At 40.1% G+C, this 12,903-nt stretch overlaps 3 protein-coding genes across 3 annotated transcripts; 2 read left to right on the forward strand and 1 right to left on the reverse strand.

The window, feature by feature from the left end:
- Window positions 1-188: 188 nt before the first annotated feature.
- LOC117624117 lies at window positions 189-3,010 on the forward strand. Its single transcript, XM_034355255.1, has 8 exons — window positions 189-443; window positions 548-1,210; window positions 1,294-1,458; window positions 1,538-1,879; window positions 1,962-2,132; window positions 2,217-2,330; window positions 2,446-2,526; window positions 2,669-3,010. The coding sequence occupies exons 1-8, from the start codon at window positions 189-191 to the stop codon at window positions 3,008-3,010; spliced, it is 2,133 nt and encodes a 710-aa protein (XP_034211146.1).
- Window positions 3,011-3,985: 975 nt separating this feature from the next.
- LOC117624118 (protein FAR1-RELATED SEQUENCE 5-like) lies at window positions 3,986-6,791 on the reverse strand. Its single transcript, XM_034355256.1, has 2 exons — window positions 6,659-6,791; window positions 3,986-6,555 (listed from the first exon to the last, which is right to left on the reverse strand). The coding sequence occupies exons 1-2, from the start codon at window positions 6,789-6,791 to the stop codon at window positions 3,986-3,988; spliced, it is 2,703 nt and encodes a 900-aa protein (XP_034211147.1).
- An 835-nt stretch (window positions 6,792-7,626) lies between these two features.
- Window positions 7,627-12,903, forward strand: LOC117624441 (pyrophosphate--fructose 6-phosphate 1-phosphotransferase subunit beta). The gene is made up of 16 exons (XM_034355678.1): window positions 7,627-8,135; window positions 8,483-8,644; window positions 8,735-8,856; window positions 9,103-9,156; window positions 9,247-9,353; window positions 9,561-9,666; window positions 10,020-10,083; window positions 10,323-10,411; window positions 10,623-10,754; window positions 10,918-11,088; window positions 11,177-11,292; window positions 11,517-11,628; window positions 11,782-11,866; window positions 12,132-12,176; window positions 12,315-12,383; window positions 12,528-12,903. Exons 1-16 carry the CDS (start codon window positions 7,940-7,942, stop codon window positions 12,602-12,604), a joined length of 1,707 nt encoding a protein of 568 aa, XP_034211569.1. The 5' UTR covers window positions 7,627-7,939; the 3' UTR covers window positions 12,605-12,903.

Below are 12,903 nucleotides of genomic sequence, written 5' to 3' on the forward strand. Positions count from 1 at the left end.
GAGATGTCATTGTCTATATTTCGTTGTGGGTGTTTTTTAACAATGAACAGGTTGAGATTATGTCTCGTTAATGTGTTGTTTTATTTTTGGTCAAACTTGTTACTGTATTGTTTGATGTTGAGATAGAGATAATCGGTTGGATATTGTTTGCCATTTGAAATCAATAATGAAGGATATTCGAATCAACAATGAGGACGAAACACAAGGCCACCGAGGTTAGACCATCTGTTCAAGGTTCCCGTCGCCTGAAGACCACAGTTGCACAGGGTACGAAAGGTAACTCTTCAGCGGCTTCCTCAAGCTCGAAAAAACGGACGCCAGCCAAACGAATATCGGGTCCTATGGGTAATGGGGTGTTCGGGGTACGTGTGTTCATACCAAGAGACCGCAATCCTTGTTCACCCGTGCTTCACTTCGATTTGGAGGAACATATCTCCTTCAAGGTATTATTATTTAAGTTTACATTTCGCATTTCACACATTGGAATAAATTTTGTTTACAGGGTACAATCAAATGAAGATTACTAAACCCAAAATTATTTATGCAGCTCACTTTAAAAAAAATCAGAGGGTGTGGAAACAACGACATATGTGCTACATGGTATAACAAAGCAATGCACGACACGGTGAAAGCAAAGGTGAAAGAATCTGGATTTTTGCCCTTTTTGTCAATACTGGGACATGGAAAGAAAGGGGATAGGCCATTACTTGTGGCCTTAGCTGAGAGATGGTGGGACACTACCCACACATTCCACTTCGATGAAGTTGGAGAGATGACAATGACCCCGACGGACTTCGCAGCTATCACAGGATTGCGTGTTGGTGGGAAGCGATTAACGTACGACTTGGACATTTACAGAAACAAGAACAAGGTGGTGAAATTGTTTGGGAAGCCAATTGCAGACCTACTGGCAGGGGAAAGGAGAGTGCCGTATGAAAGCCTTTGCACTCCGTACTGGAAGAAGAATCCGAAAGATGATAAAGAAGCTGACCAAATTGCAAGGGCATTTATACTGTGCTTGATTGGCTCCTCATTCCTCAATGACAAGAGCCAATACGTGAGTATGCACTACGCCCCCTGTCTGGAAATAGTCTCAGACATTGGTAAATACGACTGGGGCGGTGCGGCGTTGGCTTGCTTGTATAGATCATTGGATTCTTGTTCCAGGGGCAGGTCATCAAGCATGGGCGGGTATTGGAGGGCATGGGAGGTTAGTGTCATCGAATTGAATATCCGCAAAGTGGAACATACTTTTGTGCTTAAATGACTAATTTCTAAACTTGTCTTGTGTAGGTATGGGCTTGCGAGTACCTAAAGCCGTTTGCTTTATCAAGGCCCAGTGGGACCTTGAACACGTGGCCCAGAACATTGAGGTGGGTTGGTGCAAAATCAAAGCGGGACTTGCAACATCACTTGGAACATTTTAGAGTGATGATGCGACATCTAACAAATGATCAGGTATAAACCTCGACGTTTGTGTGAAATTTTATTTAGCTTCAAATGTATGATTCCCTGAGGTAACCAATTTGTGTTGCAGGTTAATTGGAACCCATGGGGGACCAATGAATCCGACATGCCGGAAGCCGTCATAAATAGTGTGTCGGCAACCCGTAAACGAATCCTACTTGAGGGACCAGCTGGTTCAGCCTGGTTTTTGGGAGAGCGAGTCGCAATGCAAAGTTTAGGCACCACAGAACCTCAAGTACCCAAAATTCCACCGACGACAATGCTTTCTGATTATAAGCTAACTGATGAGGCAGAAGTCAGGGAAGCACTGAATGGGTACCCCGCTTCAGAATGGCTTGCAAATTCATCCAACTATGGCCACTACAGAGATGAGTACATAAGGTACCGCCACTATGAGGACTTGCGTGAAGCGGTACGTTATACACTGAACACGTGTTCTGTACTTACACTTGCTGCATGAAATTCATATCTAAAATGATACCTAAATTCCACAGGAAGGAGAAGATCGAAATCTCGTAGGGGCCAATATCAGGGTAGGAAACATCTCTCCTCAGCTATGGTCAGTGCGAATACCATGCTGGGCAGCCGAAAATGGAAGTAAACTTGTGCGGATACCGCGTGGCCAAGATAGCCTTGATCTACCATTACCTGCTGGTGTGACACATGTAAGTAGCTTCCATTGCGTGATATATTCATACATTGTGAAATTTCATGTGGTCATTGGTGTAATTGCATGTGCCTCAATGTAGGTAACTGCTGAAGCTGCAACCGAGATTTTAGAGCTGAATGCTGGGTTGAATGCCGTACTTTTTTCAACTTCATTGGAAGCAAGCATAGAGATCAGTCGCCTACGGCAAGAGATTGTGAGTCGGTCGACTTTCATTTCATACTGATTTCATAAAATGAACAACCATCACGGATGTTAATATGAACTAACAGACCATGGTATTGAACATGAACGCTGTTATATTGTAATAGGAGAAATTGAAGAACACCTCGGGAACAACCATTGCAAGTTCAGGTATTGGTGAAGACGTCATAGATGATGATGCAGAACATGTAAGTTTGTTACCTCCATTGTAAAGTTCGATGTATAGGATGTTAAATATTGCACTTTGAAATACATTGCTGACAGATTCTGCATTGCAAACCATCATCACAAAATTGATCAAAATATATGTCAATGTTTCCCTGTATGTAGGAGTTTCGCACAAAATTTAAAGCTGACCACCTAGGTACAAAAGGGAAGACAAAAATTGTGATACCAGAAGAGCATGAAGAAGATGAGGAAGAGGAAGAAGAAGAGGAAGAAGAGGAAGATGAAGAGGAAGATGAAGACGATGGTTGGATCGACGAGACAGACGTTGGGGATGAGGATGAGCAAGCCGATGAGGACGAGGTTGGGGATGAGGATGAGGAAGCCGATGACGGCGGGGCCGCAGCAAAGGGTAATCTGACTGCAGAACAAGACTCCCCACTCCAAAAAGGCAAAGTTCAGAAATGTCTTCGTCCACGTACCCCAAAGAGAAAGAAAACCAAGTAAATTATGGAAACGATTCAATTTTCCGGATCATTGGTCCGTTTTGTAATACAATATGTTCGGCATATTTCCCCTGACCATTTCTGATGCTATGTACTTCGATTTCTAGTTAAAAAAAAAGGTGTAATTGTGGATGTACACAAAAATATGGAGTTCCATTTTTCGTTTGTTGGGGTTTGCGCACAGCCACCCTTGCATTGCATCACCGTCATGCAATTGCATGTGTGAAATGCAAATACAAACCTGCTGTGTGCAAACAAAACATACCTGAAAAACGCATGCCCAACCCTAAATGTATAGCACAAAGACAAAGACAACAAAGCAAATACTTTATTAAGACCATATGTGTACCATTCAATATTATGGTTAAGCACATTGTGTTATACGAAAATCGGGCTGTTTTGGAAAATCATTTGTGGTACATTAGAATGACCATTACAACGTATTTTCGAGTATTAATCATTGTTGTACTGAAACAATGTTCGGCTTATTGCCCCTTTCCGTTTTTTATTCTCTCAACTTCAATTGATAGTTAAAAAAATTACGTGTAGTTATGCATGTAAAAAAAAATATGAATCATTTTTCCTGATTCGGGGTTTGCGCACAGCCGGCCTTGCATTGCATCACCGTCATGCAATTGCATCTGTGAAATGCAAATTGAAACCGGCTGTGTGCAAAATAAACATACCTTCAAAACGCAAACGTAATTAATGTATGGCGCAAAGACAAAGAAAACGAAGCCAATTCTTTATGATGACCGTATGTTTATTATTCAATATTAGAGTTAAGCACATAGTGTTTATTGAAATTGGGGATATTTAGGAAAATCAATTGTGCTACATGACAATATTGGATCACCGCCTCCTACATAAAACTTCCGTTCAAGCACCCCCTACAAGTCATAACATCGTTTCTTAACATTACATACATAAAACAATAACTTAATATCATATGAAAGCATATTGTCTATTACTGAATCTACATTTCATGTGAATTTTTACATGTAAACCAAGTTCCAAAACTACAATTGTTTTGGGTTGAACCAGTACATAGGGAATTAGGTTCACCATTGTCGAATGAGAAACCATCGTCACTGTTAGGGGTAGAACCGGTTGGGTCTGCAGTAGAAAAACTATCAGAACCAGAGAAATCAACCACATTGTTGCTTCTGCATTGAGAAATCGTTTGACTAGGATAACTGTAGCTAATGTCCGGGGACGGCCCTTTATCAGAACTATACTGATAGCTTTCAGTACCTGATGGGATATTCACACCTGCATTTCTACTTGGATGCAAGTTTCTTTGAGAGCAATTACGCTTTGTATGTCCATATCCGCGACACAATTGACATTGTCGACGCTTGCGCGTTCCACCCTGCCTTGCTTGACTGCCTTTTGTCTTAACGATATTTGGATCTTTCACAATATTTGAAGGACATTGCTCAGCGCTACCCAATTTCAGACTCGTCTCTTCTTCCTTTTGCCGTAAGCCTTCACAAATTCCCTCCAATCTACTAAACTCATTCGTCAACATGGCATAACCATTTGCACTCTTTGATGCATAAAAACAAACTTTGTTTGACATAGCACTTAAACTTCCATACCTCGCCATTTCTACAACTTCCTTGCTACTGTCTTCGCCTTTGCTGATAAATTCCCTACATGTATCAGTTTGGGCACTCTTTGTCCATCTCTTCATTATGAGTGCTGGAGGAATTTCCGTAAGGTGCTCACACTTCATTACATAAAACAGGTGGCAACACGGGATCCCTTCACTTTCATATTTCCGACATCCACACTGTATCCGTATCTGTTCCCCACCGTGGTAAACACAAGTCCATTTATTATGCGGTTCACCATATTTTGACAATACGTATACACGACCTCCAAAATTATGCATCACATTATCATGGATGAGTGCTGAACAAGATTCGATCTCCTGACGAACCAATACAAAGCATCTATGCGTGTAAATCAAAGAAGCTTGTTGCTCGAGTTTTGTCAATGCGGTTTTAAGGACTGGTGTTGAGTACTTTGCGTTGAAACCATCCTTTGCCGTGGTATTCCTAAGACGTAACATAGCCCTATCAATTGCTGGAATACATTCAAACAACTTCACACCTTTCCTCAAGTAATCTTTCACATACTTGTTCATAGACTCCACGCGTCGAGTGGTGCACATACCACCAAAAAACTTTCCTCTCAAACATGATTCAGCCCATGAGTCACTTTTTGCATACATCATTTCCAACCATTCTTTTTGTTTCGGAGTCCTCGCTCTTTCCCTTAGAACCTCCCATTTCTTCTCAAACTCGTCCAATGCAAATGGTTCCCAAATACATGCCTGAAAATTTCTTACCAATTCATCATCCTTCAAGTTATTTTGTGCATTCCTTGACACATGCCATGAGCACAACCGATGGTTAGACATGGGAAACACATCATCAATGGCTTTACGCATTGCCTCATCGCCATCCGTCAATATTGATATTGGCTTCTTATCTTTCATGGATGCCATGAATGTTTCCAATAACCACTTGTAAGTTTCAAATGTCTCGTCCTGCAATAATGCGCAACCAAACATTACAGTAGAACAGTAGTTGTTCGAACCAACAAACAACACTAGGGGCTTGTCATAAACATTTGTTTTGTACCTGCTGTCAAATATGAGGACGTCCCCATAGGCAATGTAATCCAAAAGTGAAGTGGAGTCCCTCCAAAACAAATTACCAAGCCTATTTTCCTCGTCAACACTGAACTTACAAAAGAATTCTAGATCCATTGCTCCTTTCGCTTTCAAGTAAGATAGTGCAGCTTCTGTGTCACCGTCGAGCAAAATTTCCCTCCGTGATGCATCCAACTTATTGTACAAATCCTTTATTTGAAAACCAACATTTAAATACCCGCCACATTGGTCGACCATATACTCATATGTTTGACATGTTCTAACCAATGCTCTTCGCATTCCCACTGCTTGTGCTAAATCAGAATTTCGAACAACACGGTTACATCGGAGATATGGTGATTCAAGTGGAGTAACTAGTTGATGATTGTGATGTGGTTCAAAATTTGTAACGACGTAAACGTCACGTTTCTTCTCATAACCCACCCAAAAATGGGCAGAACAATTCTCTCTTGTAATTGGCTTTGGTGGTCGAATCCTATCTGATCGATCATTAAACTTCTCATTTCTCAAACCTTCTTTAGAACAACACCACCGTCTCCTACATATTTTCCCTTCCGCATTTCGCACCAATTTGTCTTTTCTCACGCTAAATCCAATGCCCTTTGCATAACTCATATAATATTCTTCTGCTAATTCTATCGTTTTAAACTCTTTTCCCATAACATCTTCTTTCCTCGGTGCAATCATGTCAACATCATTATCATCACTGCTTTGACTAACCATATGTTGGACCGACATATGCCCAGTCTCTGTTGTCGGTGCCCTATGACTCGACCTTTCACAACCACCCAGACACCCTGAATCACTACAACCACCATTTGATGTCTCTAGACCCCTGTCCATCTTACCAGACCCCTTCATGCCTGAGAAACATAATTTCAAACTGAAATTACCTTATACTCTATGTGCTAACATACTTTCTCTTAAAAAAAACACAAATGAATAATCTCATGCAATTGCACATACTCAGGTCAATAATTGCACCACGTATAACTGTTTTGCAACCAAAAACATGCAATTGCATCAACTCATTACCCAAATCACATTCAAGTCCTAAACCAGAAAGAGGGTTCTTTGAAATCTTACTTGATGTTTCCATACTTTCAAAGGCCTCTCCTTACACTTCCTTTTGCCACCAACTCAAATGTCGTCGTTAACAGCCAAGGATCTTCGAAATCTTTACAACCACGTTGTTATTACAAATTCATTCCCCTGCGAAATTGAAATTCTATATCAGACAATGCCAACAAAACAAATTAAATTAATTAAATACCTCCAATTTGGTGACCATTTCATCATGGAGGTTGGACCCACCATCAATTTGGTATCTGCATATGAGTTTTGGGCAAGCCATCAATTTGGTATCTGCATATGAGTTTTGGGCAAGCAGAGAGAAGACTTGAGGACCTCAATTCGGTGAGGAATACCTTGTTGCAGCTGCGTTTTGCCCAAGCACAGACAAGAGTTGGACACACTTAGGATGGATTTGGGCAACTGAGAGGAAGAGTTCCTTGTGAAGCAGAGACGAGTTCGCAGCCAAGCAAAGACAATGGGCAAGAAGAGAGGAGTTCGTCGAGGCGCTAGGGATTCGATTTGGGCAAGCAAAAAGAACAGTTCCTGGAGGCGCTAAGAATTGGCGAAAATTCTGTTTGGGCAACCAGAATTGGATGGGCTCTTAGGATTTTCGGTTTGGGCAACCAGAGAGGAGAGCGTGCATCTTCTTCTTCCTCCAAACCTTCTCTGCGCGTCTTCTTCATCTTCCAAATCTACCTTTCTCTTTCCTCACATGCCACTCACGTGTTCAATAACAAATGCCTCAACAGGTCACCAAGTCATTCAATCTCAGCCATCCTTTTTTAACATGGAAACTCAGCCGTTGGATCGCTGGCTGTACTGATACAGCTGATGCACCACAGAATTTTCGTCTACCTACACGCAAAACCCGCCATCCAATATCCACTGCCCTCTAGACCACCATAACATACTATGCACCGCCTCTTCCACAAATCTCGTCCGTCCAATTCCCCAAATACCCTCGAATCCAATGGAGCAACAACTAACATTCCGCTCCAAGGCGGAGAGTCCAAACCCTGAAAAAGACGTTCTTACCCTTTTCAACCCCTCGTTTAAACACGCACAGACTGTCGGGAGTCAAACACAATTGAATCGATTCACGCTTCGCTCGCAGTCACACCTAATAAAACACAGAGATCTCGGAGACACTGTCTGTGTGTGTTAGGTTTAACAATGACTCCTTCACTGGTTGCTAATGGTGGTGTCGCCGCCGGCGAGGCAGTTGCTGCGCCAGTCACCGGCCGAGTCGCCGCAGTCTACAGCGAAGTTCAGTCGAGTCGCATTGACCATGCGCTTCCTTTGCCTTCCGTGCTCACAAAGCCCTTCAAGGTCGTCGACGGACCCGCTAGCTCCGCCGCCGGCAATCCAGGTCAGTTTCTTCTTTTCATATTCTACTCCGATCCGGGAGTTTTAGTTGGTCAACCGATAGTAGCGTTTGATCTTGGAGAATTTCGACTTCGTAAGATTAGAAGATTTTGAAGTTTCACCTTGGATTTAATCAGTTAAATTTAGTTGTATTGGTGAAGTTATTCTCGTTCTGTTTTTATTTTTCTAGATATTAAAAGCAGAATATTTGACGTGCAAAATAATATTTTCTTTCGGACTTTCACTTTCCTGCTGTTTCTTGGCGATCAAACAGAGGATTCTGTGTGTCTAGTTTCTTTCTCTTCCCGTATTTGACAGTTCGTTTTGTGTTTTTTTTTTTTTTTTTTTCAGATGAGATTGCAAAGCTGTTTCCGAATGTTTTCGGTCAGCCATCTGCACTGTTGGTGCCAAGCGACTCCGATTCTGCTCTACCCCAGCAGAAGTTGAAGATCGGTGTCGTTTTATCTGGAGGCCAAGCACCTGGAGGCCACAATGTGATTTCTGGAATTTTTGGTGAGTGTCTTAATGATCAATTCGATCCTTTTTGTTAACTTTCTATTGTTTTTGAATTTTGGTTGAGTTCTATCTGTGTTTTGGTGTTAGATTACTTGCAAGACCGTGCCAAAGGGAGCACATTGTATGGATTCAGGGGCGGGCCTGCTGGGATCATGAAAAACAAATTCATCGAACTTAACTCCGAGTATATTTATCCCTACAGAAATCAGGTGAGAATTTTGAGGTGAATCTCTTAGTTTTGTGAAGGTTTTACCTCAAGTTACTTGTTGCAAGGAGCAATTAGTATGTAACACTGTAATTGTATATGTACATGCACATAAATCTATCATGAGGATATGTGCGTCTGTATTTAGATTGTAAGCATTGCAAGTGTTGCACATGTACTTAGCTATATATGTGCAGATGCATTTTATCAAGAAAATAATGACGTAATACTCATATTTTCTTCTTACCAGGGTGGTTTTGATATGATTTGTAGTGGAAGGGACAAGATTGAAACTCCAGAGCAGGTGACTTTGTTTTCTTTGTGAGGAAATTCATGCTAAGTATATTTGTGTAACCATTGACAACTAACAATTTTTAATGGATATGAATTTTAGTTTAAACAAGCAGAAGAAACAGCTGTGAAGCTGGATTTGGATGGCCTTGTTGTTATTGGCGGAGATGACTCCAACACAAATGCCTGCCTCCTTGCTGAAAACTTCAGGTATGTTGTGATGAATTTCTTTGGAGTGATTTTACTGGTCAGAGGAAACTTGCATTCTTCTCTGCTTGTGGCAGCTTTTTCTATCATTTGCTTGAAATTAAACCTAATGACGTGGGAATTTTCTTCTATGAAAAGAGTAGCTTACCTTTTCTTTTGATATAATTGTTTTTCTGGTTTGGTAATTTTCTCTTTTATCTGTTAAACCAGGGGGAAGAACTTGAAAACTCGAGTGATAGGTTGCCCAAAAACCATTGATGGTGACTTGAAATGTAAAGAGGTCCCTACAAGTTTTGGGTTTGACACTGCTTGCAAGGTGACTAAAACCTTTAAAACTTTTTCTTGCTGGCCATAACTACTAATATAAACTCAAATTTTACACCTCCATTTTCTATTTTTGTTCATTTTCATCTTTCCTATCGCAAACATGAAAGCACCTTTAATTTATTTGCAATGACATTGCATGTATTCAACGTATAATTTTGTGTTTCGCTGGTTAATTTATATGCCTATACTTGGTGTTTATTATATTATTTGTGTAATGATCAGGTTTAAATTCTTCTTGACCAACAGGAACGCCATGAGCATTTAGATACCTTATGTGATAAATTTAGCTACCATTCACGCTGGTTCAGCATAATATTAATAGACTGTTAAAACGTTATGCAGATATATGCAGAAATGATTGGCAATGTCATGATAGATGCCCGGTCAACTGGAAAATATTATCATTGTAAGTATATCTACATCTAGTTGATAAATATACATATTTATGTTTGGTACGTTAAGGTGAGATACCCATCTTATGGCTGTTACTTCAAATACACTGTCTTTAGCTGTTATTTCAAATACACTGTCTTATAGCTGGCATGCAGTTTTAAGGGCAACATTTCCTCACCTCTCTCTCTGGCTTGGATATTTTCAAGTTCATGTGTTCAGTATAAATATTTAACTGAGTGTGTATGTATGCAGTTGTACGGCTTATGGGGCGTGCAGCCTCACACATTACATTGGAGTGTGCTCTGCAAACCCATCCAAACATTACAATTATTGGAGAAGAGGTATTGCTTTCAAAGAGCCTCTTCAATTATTCTTTGTACATGTTGTATTATTGCTGATCATCCTCAATTGTTAAGGTTATATAAAAGAACCACATAGTGCAAATATCCAAAGAAGAGGAATGTTTTGAAATACCTAATATTGCAAAATAATCTATTATTGCAATGAAAAATATCCATTTGCCGTATATACCTAACTAATATTTTCCTACAGGTTGCTGCAAAGAAGCAGACTCTGAAAAATGTCACCGACTACATTGTGAATATAATCTTGAAGCGTGCTGACCTTGGTTATAACTATGGTGTCATACTTATTCCTGAAGGTCTCATTGATTTCATTCCTGAGGTAGTATTCTTGATCTTTAATGTATTAACTTCTTCATCCTCCTCTCTTCATCTTTCTTTGTATGTTTACTTAGAAATCAAATGTTCTACTGTTTCACACATACATGCACACTCAAATAACTGTGTTGACTAACATATAATGTTTGTAATCTTTCCACTTTCAGGTGCAGAACCTTATTGCTGAATTGAATGAAATTTTGGCCCATGACGTCGTAGATGAAGGTGGGCTGTGGAAAAATAAACTTACAAGTCAGTCTCTACAGCTTTTTGATTTCCTACCTGAAGCAATCCAAGAGCAATTGATGCTTGAAAGAGATCCACATGGAAATGTTCAGGTACATTTACGATTTTTCTATTTGGCTTTCACATGTCTGGGGATTTTCTGGGCATAATCATGTTTTGTATCTTTGTTTCTACCACTAGGTTGCCAAAATAGAAACAGAGAAGATGCTTATTCAAATGGTTGAGACTGACTTGGAGAAGAGAAGGCAGGAAGGTTCATATAATGGCCAATTCAAAGGACAGTCTCACTTTTTCGGGTAATTATCTTTTGAACCTAGTGACATAATGCTTTGGCTTGATGTGGCTTTGTTGATTGCATGTGTGCGCATCCCATGTTTAGGGTCTGGGCTTGAGGATAACAGATGCACTCACTGTGTGGATTGATCATTTTATTTTGGATACGGATTCAGGGTTTCTGTATGAGACATATTGCTTAAGGTTTTCATCCCTGGTTAGTTCACCTGTTTCGTAATTTATGCAGGTATGAAGGAAGATGTGGTTTACCAACCAACTTTGATTCTACCTACTGCTATGCATTGGGTTATGGTGCTGGAGCACTCCTTCACAGTGGAAAAACTGGGGTGATATCATCGGTTTGTGCCTCTATCCTATTTCTTGTTTATTCAGTCTGCCAAACCGTTTTTCTTCTATTAGTTGCTGTTGGTTCCAGATTTTTATTGTCCTAATTGTATTATTTATGACTATGAGTCTTTTTATGTGTGTAATATTTCGTGAGGTGTCTCCAGGTTGGGAATTTGGCTGCTCCTGTGGAGGAATGGACCGTTGGTGGGACTGCATTGACTTCATTAATGGACGTGGAGAGGAGACATGGTATAGTAACTTTTGGCTATTGTTATTATGCAGTTGTAGGTTCTTTGTCCTGGTCCTAGGCATACCAGCATATTATTCACCTCTCCAAAAATAATTATGACAATTTTCTTTGGCACTATAAATGACCTTTCTGGTCTTTTATAAAATTTCATTAGAATAGTAGTTTAGGTTTTTTGTTTTTGTCTGATGTACTTGGCTGTAACTTGGCGTTCAAGTTTCTTCAAAATTACTGGGAGATTTTCTGAATGTTGAATTTGTTTTCCAGGTAAGTTCAAGCCTGTGATCAAGAAGGCAATGGTGGAACTTGAAGGTAAAGATTTTTCTTCGAGAGTATTTCTGTTCCTGCTAGTAGGAGGCGTAGTGATTTAGCATATCAGGTGACAATGATCACTCTCAAATCTTGAATCAACAAACAACTTAACATGAACTATTCATAATGAATTTTCAGGTGCACCCTTCAAGAAATTTGCATCCCTGAGGAATGATTGGGCTATCAACAATCGTTACATCAGTCCTGGTTTGTGATTTCACCAACATTCTATGAACTTCACGATTCTTTTCTTTTTCTTTTTTTGGTGTTGTTAACCATGTGTCTATTGTAATTTCGATTTTAGCCCTCGCTACATTCCTCTGTAACTCAACTGAACTTTTTTCATTGCAGGGCCCATTCAATTTCACGGGCCAGCATCGAATGCTCTTAGTCACACGCTACTCTTGGAACTTGGAGTTCAAGCCTAGGCGTTTTATTAGGTCTTGGTGCAACGTCGTTGACCTTTTGCCTTGTTTTGCTTTTGAGTAGAATAGTGGCACTTGCTTAAATTAAAAGATTGATGAACAAGAAAGTTCCACATCAATACGTGGAACTTGGGTGTGTCAGCCCAGCCCCATTTTTTCTTTTACATGTATCTCTTCGCTCTTTCCCTTGCATTTTTTAGATCGACTGTGAGTTTATGAACTACATGAGTCTAGACCCAATACAACTTTTGAGATTGCAGAAAAAATAAATTAGATATAAAATAAAAACTTGTGTAATGGTA

The sequence above is a fragment of the Prunus dulcis genome, chromosome 4 (assembly GCF_902201215.1).
Source record: "Prunus dulcis chromosome 4, ALMONDv2, whole genome shotgun sequence".
In the NCBI taxonomy this organism is placed as follows: Eukaryota; Viridiplantae; Streptophyta; class Magnoliopsida; order Rosales; family Rosaceae; genus Prunus; species Prunus dulcis.